This window comes from Geospiza fortis, unplaced genomic scaffold (genome assembly GCF_000277835.1).
Source record: "Geospiza fortis unplaced genomic scaffold, GeoFor_1.0 scaffold396, whole genome shotgun sequence".
Classification (NCBI taxonomy): Eukaryota; Metazoa; Chordata; class Aves; order Passeriformes; family Thraupidae; genus Geospiza; species Geospiza fortis.
In genome coordinates this window covers 3,933,077-3,943,536 of record NW_005054345.1, presented here as the reverse complement: position 1 = coordinate 3,943,536, position 10,460 = coordinate 3,933,077, and the positions used below count along the sequence as shown (strand labels likewise).

The 10,460-nt window shown below is 45.3% G+C and overlaps 1 protein-coding gene across 1 annotated transcript in view; it reads right to left on the bottom strand.

Moving 5' to 3' along the window:
• FGGY (FGGY carbohydrate kinase domain containing) overlaps positions 1–10,460 on the bottom strand; it is a 113,918-nt gene that overhangs the window by 444 nt on the left and 103,014 nt on the right. Inside the window, exon 11 of the mRNA XM_031058592.1 lies at positions 891–952. Within this exon, the coding sequence (XP_030914452.1) occupies positions 891–952 (62 nt within the window). The remainder of the gene's footprint in view (positions 1–890; positions 953–10,460) is intronic.

Below are 10,460 nucleotides of genomic sequence, written 5' to 3'. Positions count from 1 at the left end.
TTGCCCTACAGCCAGCGTGGCTTCTCAGACACTTTTCCCCAGAGTCCTCTGTCCTGAGAGTGAGGAGACACCAGAGCTTCACAGAATTCATTCAGGTGGCAAAAATCCTCCAAAATCACCGAATCCAGCTGTTTCCCGAGCACTGCCAAGGCCGCCACTGCCCCGTGTCCCCAAGTGCCACAATCCACAGGGCTTTTCAACCTCTCCAGGGATGAGGACTGACCTGGGCAGCTGTGCCAGGGCTGGACAACCCTTTCCATGAAGAAATTTTCCCAAATATCCAATCTACACTTTCCTTGGCACAGCTTGAGGCCGGTTCCTCTTGTCCTGTCTCTTGTCATTTGGGAGCAGAGCCCGATCCCCTTAGCTGTCCCCTCCTGTCAGGAGCTGTGCAGAGCCACAAGGGCGTCCCTGAGCCTCCTTTGCTCCAGGCTGAGCCTCTTCCCAGCTCCCTCAGCTGCTCCTGGAGCTCCAGCCCCTTCCCAGCTCCCTCAGCCTCTCCTGGGGCTCCCGCCCCTTGCCCTGGCCCCCCGCGCCGCCGCCCGTGCAATCCGGAGCCCTTCAAAATGTAACCAAATTACCCTTAAAATACAATGTAATAGAAGACCATCCTTAAAAATTAATAGAAATAATACTTTAAAATATAATAATACTAATACCTAAAATATAATATAAATAAGCAAGCCTTCAAAATTAATAGAAATAATCCTCAGGAATACAGCATGAACAATTCTTAAAAATATAATATACCGTGATTCTTAAAGCATCTGTATGCTAAGCACTACTGCAGTCGAGCAGGGCTGTAAAGAGACACCACCCAAGCTCATCTCCAGATCCTAACTTTATCTCCCTGGAACTCTCCCAGTGGAACACACCAGGGCCAGCATTACCTTTTATGCTCGTGGTTGGGCTGCACAACTTTTCCAATTTTCCCCATTTTCGCCATGGCCTCCTAGGAAAAGACAAACACCAACTGGAAAAGCCTGTTTTGATTTAAAATACTTTTTGACAAGAACAAGATGTTTCAAAACCAATCGGAACATTAGTGATGTATTTTGTTTCGGCTGAACAGGCCAGATGGCAGCAAATATGTTCAATCCCATTATAAAGTAGTCAAGAGAACAAAGCTCTGCAGACCCTCAGTAACCAAAGTCTGTTCCTCTCTCTCACTGGGAGTCCCAGGCAGAACAGAGTTATCTTTTATTATTTACTCTAACCAAAGGAAATGTTAAACACTGCATCCCTGGAGGGGAGGGTTCTCAAATAAAATGATACTGTACTCAAGATCCTGTAATCATATTCTGAAAGTATCAGTTCCCTGCAGCAAGGGAGGACTCAGGGGTGCTCCACAAGCTGAAGGTAACCTGGGAAGGTCTGTTCTGCAGCTCACAGCTGCCCTCACATTCCAGCACAAAGGTGTAAGAGGCAAACTCTGATCCTGCTCTGCTTTTGGCCAAAATAAAGTCAGAGCTCACAGAATCCCCTGCAGAAGGCGTCTCTAGGGCAGCCATGTGTTGAAGGGAGAGGGATAAGTAATTTGGTTCCTTTTCTGATCTCTGTGAGATTCTGATTTTCCGTGGATTCTCCCAAGCAATCCCACTGGAACGAGAATCACCAAAGAGGCCTGAGCTCTCAGATACAGTGGAGGCAGCAGTCACTCAGTGATTTCACAAGGAGAATCAAAGCAGCAGCTTTTAGATGGGAGAATGTTAAAACCATTAAAGGTGAGGACTCAAGAGTCAGTGTGTGACTAAATCAGGGTTCAGAGTTTCTAAGCAGGACCTGAACCTGTTTTAATGCAGTGCCTAAGGACGAGGATGACTCTGGAGAACAGGCAGCCTGTGCTGCTGCTGGAACCTTTTTTAAAGTCTGGAACATTTTTAAAAAGCTTGGATGATTTTACAGGCTGGAATACCTGCCCTAGTGAAATTTGTGCTTTCCACTAATCCAGCACTTTTCAGCAAAGGATCACACAGAACTTCACAAGGTGGATGAGCAATGTCAGTGCAGTGTCACTGGCCCAGGGCAGGCTCTACCAAGGCAGAAGCATTGCCAGGTGTGCAGTCAGGACTCCACTCTGCTAAGGGTGCTGATACAGCAGCAGGGAACATTTCTGTGCTCTCATATGCCCATTCTCTTGCAGAGGTGCAGAGGTTGATTGTACTTGGATTCCCCAAGAAACACCCTTGAAATAACACTTGCAGAGAGATAGTGTGTTCTTTTGCCTGGGACATGTGAGCCTGCTGGCACTGAGACTCTGCACAGCAGCCAGATTAAAATACTGCCATGGAAAGGCTGATATCCTTCCCAGTAAGAGAAATGGGCATTTTATTCCCTGGCCTTTAACAGGTGACACTGACAATGCTCAAGCATTGTCCCTGTTTACAATAGTCAGTCCCTTACACAGCCAGCTGGATTTACAGTCTATCCAAAAAATGAATGAACACTCAGAAAAAAAAAAAAAAAAAGGCAACTCAAAGTAGAAGCCAATTCCCTCTGATACAATGGCTACTGGTTTTCCTTTGTGCCTTAGGGAAAACAAAGCCCCCTGAAACACTCTCTCACTAATGGAAGAGTCACCTTCCTTTCTGCTCCCAGCTTTACACCTCCTTTTGAACTGCCCTGGAGACACTGCACGAAAATAAACCCATAACATCTGAAGTGTCTAAAAATGCAAATCCATTTTTTATCACAGGTGCAACAGAAATGAAAGGGAGGGCCAGACTTTGCATTCCCCTGTCTGTGCACACTCAGGACCAGGACACAGCACCATTCCCAGGCTATGTTCTGCCTGTGACATGGGTGCTCCACACCCTCGTGTTCTGCTTTACTCTTACAGCTTCCAGAAAATGCTGCTTCTCTTCTGCTGGACCCCCATCATCCACCCTGAGCTAAGGAGGATGACTTCCAAGTTTATCTGTTTTCCAGTTTATCCTCTAAAATACTTTGGCATTTTTAAATCTCCTGAAAATACACAGACCTTTGAGAATCCACAGCATTAAAGTCGCACAGCAACTGCCATGGTTCTGTGGAATAGCATGGCAAAAAAAAAATACACAGCCAGCAATTTTCAACAAGTCACCCATTCTGTGTTGCTCAAAATATCCTAAATTAATTCCCTCTCTCAATTCACATTTTAGTTGTGTGTTTTTCTGTGTTTTAAAGTCAGTTTGGTCATTGTTAGCTTGAACAAAAAACTTTACTCCCAGAGGAGAGGCTTTTCAACAATTTTCTGGGGACAAAGAGGAACAGAACATTGAAAATATGAATTTATAATGAAACGGGAAACAAAGGAACATTAGAATTGCATTACTGAATCGGATCAACCTTGTGCACTGCTCTGTCTCCAACAAAGCCTTAAATATAGCAAAGTGATAATACTGCTGTTCAGAAATAGTTTGTTTGAGGGTTGACATCCAAATCCATAATTCCAGTCACCAAGGATTTCACAATCTTAATTTGAATGACGCTCTATCTTCTTTGTTTGCCAGTCTAGACAGTACAATGAATACAGTGATTTAAAACACAATGAATTCTCTCTTAAAACAAAATATTTTGTAAAATTGCTTTTTAATCATTTCTTTTCTCTCTTTCCATAAAGGCTATGCTATAAATAAACCCTGAAAGTTCGCATTTGATCATAGTTTCTAAAGGCTGGGCAAGAGGCAAGTGAAGGGTTTACACAGAAAAAAAGAGAGGCACTGTGGAGCAGAAATAAAGGGATGCATTCATGATTTCTAACCTTTTGTTGGAGTGTCAACGCTGAGACAGATACAAGCCAGTAAACACTCTGCTCTCCATGGAGAGACCCAGCCCAGCGGGGTTATCCCTGCCTGGGAAGGGACAGGGAACCAAACTCCACAAGGCCCACCAAGATCTCAGGACAAGGTGCCATTTTGCTGCTGGGAAGGTCAGCAGCCACTCAAATCCACTCGGTCCTGGTGGCTGAATTCCACTCTCCAGCATCATCTGGGGCTGGGGATCCAACACTTGCCCAGCTGAGGAATCCAGGGCAGCCCCAACAGGCAGTGGATCTCCAAGGGAAACCCTACTGGAACCCAGGGAAAATCCTGTCTCCTAGGGAAGCCCAACTTTGACACAGCATCTTAAAGCTGGAAATTTCAACTGTTGTCCCTTCAGTAATGGGAAGGAAAAGGTTTTTAACCCTGTGTGGGAAGAGGCAGCAGGAGAAGCCCATCAGCCTGGCACAGGAGCCAAGGAGGTGCACATAGGGAACAGCTTCAGGCTGGGAGACTCATGTTCTCTGACTCCCTGACCTTGGGATCCTCCAAGAGCTGCCTCACAAAACCCAGCACATCCCACAAGAGGAGCCCACGTCCCTTGAGACTGCACAGGGAGGCCAGTAAGGCCCACGTGGATTGAACCACAGAATCACAGAATCAACTAGGCTGGAAGAGACCTTGGAGATCATCAAGCCCAAATTAGAATAGTCCCCAAGTCTGATTTTCAGCTGTGACATGAGGATTGATGAGGTTGAGTATTACTGAAAATTTATGGGATGTGACCCTTAAAGTACACAGCAGATGAGAAATCAGATTTAGGGACACCAGCCTTAGTTTAGAAAGTCAAGCAACAAAATCCCAATTGGGCTTTTTCTTTATTTTGAGACTAAAAATTGTATCCAAAGTTAAATGGATAAGGCATCCGAGCACAAATGCAACTTCCCAGCTGTGTTCTCACCACTCAGTCATTTTGGTAATCCCAAGAAATGCTTAGACTTTAACCTAAGGTAATTATTAACAATGAAACAACCACAGATTATTTCAAGTTCTCCTGTATGATTTCAGTGGCTGAAAGCACGTGGCTGCACATGGAGCAGCAAAGCACCAAACTGGGGAATCTGATGCTCACACTCAGGCCACTCTCACCTCTCCAGTGTTTCTGTTCAGTTTTCTTGTCACAGATCCAGAAGCAGGAGGAAAATAATGTCAAAGTTGCCCCATTCACAACAGACTGAAATGTAGGAACATTCTTCCCACCAGATGTGTCCTGATTTCAGGATTCAGCAGGTGTTAACCTTCAAACTATTAGAGTGACTTTTCTTACACTTCTAGTCCTCACAACAAATAAATAATATTCTATGTAATAATTTCAATTGTTCTGCAGCAGTAAAGAACCTCTATCTCACTCATCTCTATTCCACACACACAAACTCAGCTAACAGATGTCTTTAGCATCATTTTAAGAAGTTCAGTGACAGATATATTTGGATTTGAGGGGCAAAAATAGATTTCTTGAAATGCTGATGTTGAAGAAACACTTTTAAACTTCTATAAGAATTTTAAGCAAGGCTGCTATTTCCTCCTAGGCTTTTATTTAGAGATTGCTTTGGAGATGCAAAATTCATCTTATCTGTGTTTACAGGAATTACACGAGTGTATTTCTGCAGAACATTACTTTTTAGTGGTATATGACTGCATGAAGAAAGCATGTGATGGACCATACACAATATTTTTCTAGTGGATTTTTCCCCCCTTAAATTTGTTTGAGTTATAGGGGCAGATCTTGGCAGCGTGCACAAAGCCCAGAATCTGTAACTCAATTCTCTGTGGGTTTCTAGATGGAGCAAGCCAAGTTTTAAAACACATTATGGATAAATATTAGAGCTGAGCAAAAAATTCACACCTAAGACCAAAGCGTGAAAATTTGGCTTTGATTAATTTAGTGAAAAGGTGAAAAATTTCACACAAGTTTGTGTTTTCCTTTTGCTCTGATCCAACATCAATTTCTGTGTCTGTATCAAACCTCAGAGAGAGAGAGAGAGAGAGGAATAGTTTCTGTCTGTCTGTCTGTGCACATGAGATACAGAGGAGGAGGGAGAAGAGGGTGGAAGGATGGAGGGCTGGCAAGCAGGACACCAGCTCAGGACTTGAGTCTGTCTTCCAGGAAAAGTCACTGGGCCTTTGGAATCTCTCTGTCCATCTGTTCAGGAACAGCACTGGCCCTTCTTAGAGGAATATTTTATGCATTTGTTTGTTACACTGAGGCAGCTCAAAAGAAACCCAACAATATTCTACCCTTCAACCATCCAACTTGAATTCACAGAGGCCAACTGGAGGGGTCCTGAGCACTGAGACAAGGTGCATTTCTGGTTCCAGCACTGAATGAGATTCCAGAAAGTTTCAAGAGATTTCTGCAGTTATCTGGGACACATAATTTATTATTTTATTTTTCAGTTACCTCTGTCTGCAGTGGGCTGTGCCAGTTCCCCAGTTTGGTTTGGCTGGGGCACAGAGTTTGCACACTCAGGGTGTGTCCCCAGTTCTGCACTCTGGGCGCCACATGGAGCTCCCAGCCCTCCTACACCTTTCACATCCCACTGAAGGATGGATCACCCGACCTGTCCTGCACCACCAGAGAAGATCTTCACTCCTTAGTACCAGATCAAATGGAAAAGAGCTCTCACAGCAGCAGAGACAAGCACAGGTAAGGCCACAGGATCACTTCTGCCTCCAAAGAACCGACTTTGCCTCTCCCCCAGTATCTCCACAGGGCCAGCCAGGCTGTGGTCACCCAGTTTGATGTCCCAGAGCCCAGCCAGGCTGGCCAGCCACAGGCACAGCCCTAAGAGGGGCAGCAGTGGCAGTGCAGATGCTGGAAGGGTGCCTTGCCATGCCAGCCATGATATTAATTACTTATTCCACAGCCCAAATTTAGAATGGGACGAGGGTCAGCTCTGATTGCCACATCATCTATCAGCTGGAAACTATGTTTGGGTCTAAGCTCCAGCCACCCTGCTACTAAATATAGGTTGGTTAGTTGTTGATTTGAGTCTGCACTCCCCCAAGTTGCCTCTCACTAGCAAATAATTAAGCAGTTTGCTTTGTGAGGGCTCTGCTGCTGGCACCTCTTCATGCCCAAAGCTGCTTGGATACAAACCTGACAGCTTAGCAGGGGTTTCAGCTTCCCTGGGCAATGGAAAGAGCCCAAGTGCTCAGCTCCTGTTTCAGCTTCACAGACTGCTGGCACTGGCTGCCATGAATCAAGTCTCTGGGCACCACCCAAGCAGCCTGGGGCAGGGTTTAGCTGCTCTTCCCCTGACAGGAGCCTGTGCAGCTTCTCCATGAAGGGACAGTTCCCTTCAGTGGCTGCATGTGAAGGTCCCAGCCCACACCACGGTGCTGATGCCACAGCAGGAATGGGCTCCTGACTCCAGCACCAACTGGCACTGGCAGCACATCTCCCTCACCCCCTTCTGAGGTGGAATAAATTTAAGCATCGCTGTTAAAATAGACTAAGAAGGTCTGTCCATCGAAACCACATGAAAATATGTTGATTTAACACAGGCTTTAGGCTTGGAAATATGATGCTGACATAGCTGTGTTTAACAGAACACAAGCTCAACTGGGAGTCAGGAGAGCAAATTCCTCCACCAGCTCCTGATGCTGGGCACTGCCCAATCCACCCTCTCCCTGCTCATCCTTCCTGGGGATGGAGCAAACGAATCCAGGGAACAACTCTGCATAACCTGCAACACATTGCTTTGCTTCTCTGGCCCCCTTCTCACCCTCTGCTTGCAGCATCTGTCCCAATGCTTTTGCCCTCAATTTTAGGTGGTAAAGCCTTTGGGGCAGTCAGGGCAGATGTGTGATTCCACATGGACATAGATGCCAAGAACTGAGCTGGACACAAAGCAATCTCTCCCTGTGAGGGGGGTGAGGCCCTGGCATGGAGTGGTGTCCAGAGAAGCTGTGGCTGCCCCTGCACCCCTGGAAGTGCCCAAGGCCAGCTGGAACGGGGCTTGGAGCACCCTGGGAGAGTGGGAGATGTCCCTGCCCAAACCATTCCAGGAATCTGATTTAGACCAGGGAGGGTAAAACAGAGACACTGAAGACCCAGCCCAGGGGATCCCGACACTCAGCTGGGCACTCCACTCAATATTTAGCTGAACTGCACCACTTCCTCCAAGGTGCAAAATTCAGATTTATTTGGCTGATTTCTTTCAACATCCATAACGAACATTCAGCTTTCCTCACATTTAGTCACCAACTTCAAACTTTTATTTGCCATCTGGCAACAGACTGGGCTTTACTGGGGGGAAGGGATAGGAAAGGGGCTTTTTTCCTTTTTTTTTTTTGCATCTGTATTTGCTTTATGAGCTATGGCTAAGGCATCATTTACACATGGGGAACTGGATCAGGTTCTCACAATTCATTCCATATGTTCACTTATGCTGTCAAAACATTTTTTCGATCTAATTAATCCGCACACGTCTCTCTGTTCATTTCCCCACTTTGGGGCAGTTTCAGCATTTTTGGGGTACCTAGCTGGGACTGTCATAAAACCAACTTCTGCCTATACTTTGCTTTAGGGTTACTCCATCAAAAAAGCAAAACTATTTGCAATATTTCACCCTCTTCATCTATTTATTCTTTCCCTCTTTCCAACACTGGCTGAGGAGACTTGATTTCCCTTTCCTTTCCTTCCTTTCCTTTCCTTTCCTCTCCTCTCCTCTCCTTGCCTTGCCTTTCCTTTCCTTTCCTCTCCTCTCCTCTCCTTGCCTTGCCTTTCCTTTCCTTTCCTCTCCTCTCCTCTCCTTGCCTTGCCTTTCCTTTCCTTTCCTCTCCTCTCCTCTCCTTGCCTTGCCTTTCCTTTCCTTTCCTCTCCTCTCCTCTCCTTGCCTTGCCTTTCCTTTCCTTTCCTCTCCTCTCCTCTCCTTGCCTTGCCTTTCCTTTCCTTTCCTCTCCTCTCCTCTCCTTGCCTTGCCTTTCCTTTCCTTTCCTCTCCTCTCCTCTCCTTGCCTTGCCTTTCCTTTCCTTTCCTCTCCTCTCCTCTCCTTGCCTTGCCTTTCCTTTCCTTTCCTCTCCTCTCCTCTCCTTGCCTTGCCTTTCCTTTCCTTTCCTCTCCTCTCCTCTCCTTGCCTTGCCTTTCCTTTCCTTTCCTCTCCTCTCCTCTCCTTGCCTTGCCTTTCCTTTCCTTTCCTCTCCTCTCCTCTCCTTGCCTTGCCTTTCCTTTCCTTTCCTTTCCCCCTCATCTTTCAAATATATTCTTTGCCATGCTCCAGTGTCTACCTGAGGTTAATGAGGAAAATCCCTGCTATGAGTTTTGATTTGGGATATTTTTTAACTAGTTCATCTGATGTGTGGTTTACTATTAAAAGAAAAAAACCCTGTGCCTCAGAAATATGCTTACATTTTACCCAGTCTGGACTGCATTTGGGAAATTACCCTGGACAGGGGCTCATAAAAAACAAGAGACCTTTAGAAAAAGTCTTTCACTACTGTAAGCCAGTAGAAGGTTGAGATATTAAAACAGAGAGTAAAACTGCATTAAAAGATAGAGAGAGTCTTTTAGTAACCTTACAGATATCCCATGTCAAACAAAAAATAAAATATCATTTAGGAGATACAGAGATATCCAACAAGCAGTAAACAGAGAATAAATCCTAGAAGAAAAAATAGAACTCTTTTGGGAGTTTAGCACAGCACAGAGAAGGCAGCTGTCCATGGCACAAGGCATTTGCTTTCCTTGCCATGATTGCAACAGACAAGGGGTCAGCCACCTTTTCCAGCACACTGCTCCAGAAAGTATTTTTCTTTCCCAAATTAAAGGCGAGCAGTGACTGAACTGAATGAAGCTGAAGCAAAGCACACTCATCATTGCAGGGGGGTGGGCTAGATGACCTTTAAAGGTCTCTTCCAACCCAAACTATTCTATGGTTCTGTGATCAGCTGATGATACTGTCCTGCTTTGTTTAAAACTGTGCATCCTTTCTTCTGCAGATCTGAAAATCAGCCAGGGATGAGAAGCTACTGCTCTCATTTGTCTTCTGCCACTAGAACTGTCCTCCAAGAGTGCTCTGTCTAAAAAAAAAGCACTTTAAATGCTGGATACATATTGCTAAACAACTTTATTTTGGGAAGGATTCCTTAAGAACCTGGGAAGCCTGGTCTGAGGATGGGATGGCCAGTCAGTTGCCAAATGTGCTCTAATAGCAGCAAGGGACAAGCTCAAACTGAGCTGTGGAATTCCCATGGACACAGAACTGAGAGATTTTCACAGGAGATATTTATTCTTTCCCTCTTTCCAACACTGGCTGAGGAGACTTGATTTCCCTTTCCTTTCCTTTCCTTTCCTCTCCTTTCCTTTCCTTTCCTTTTCTTTCCTTTCCTTTCCTTTCCTCTCCTTTCCTTTCCTTTCCTTTTCTTTCCTTTCCTTTCCTTTCCTCTCCTTTCCTTTCCTTTCCTTTTCTTTCCTTTCCTTTCCTTTCCTCTCCTTTCCTTTCCTTTCCTTTTCTTTCCTTTCCTTTCCTTTCCTCTCCTTTCCTTTCCTTTCCTTTTCTTTCCTTTCCTTTCCTTTCCTTTCCTACTACAAAAGTCACACCAGAATAGGTGTTCTGCTCCCCTTGCTCTTAAAACTTTGGCTTGTATCTCTTTTGGAGACCACTTGGAAATGGTAAATACAGTTCCCTTTAGCACTAAAACTTCTCTGTCAGCAGG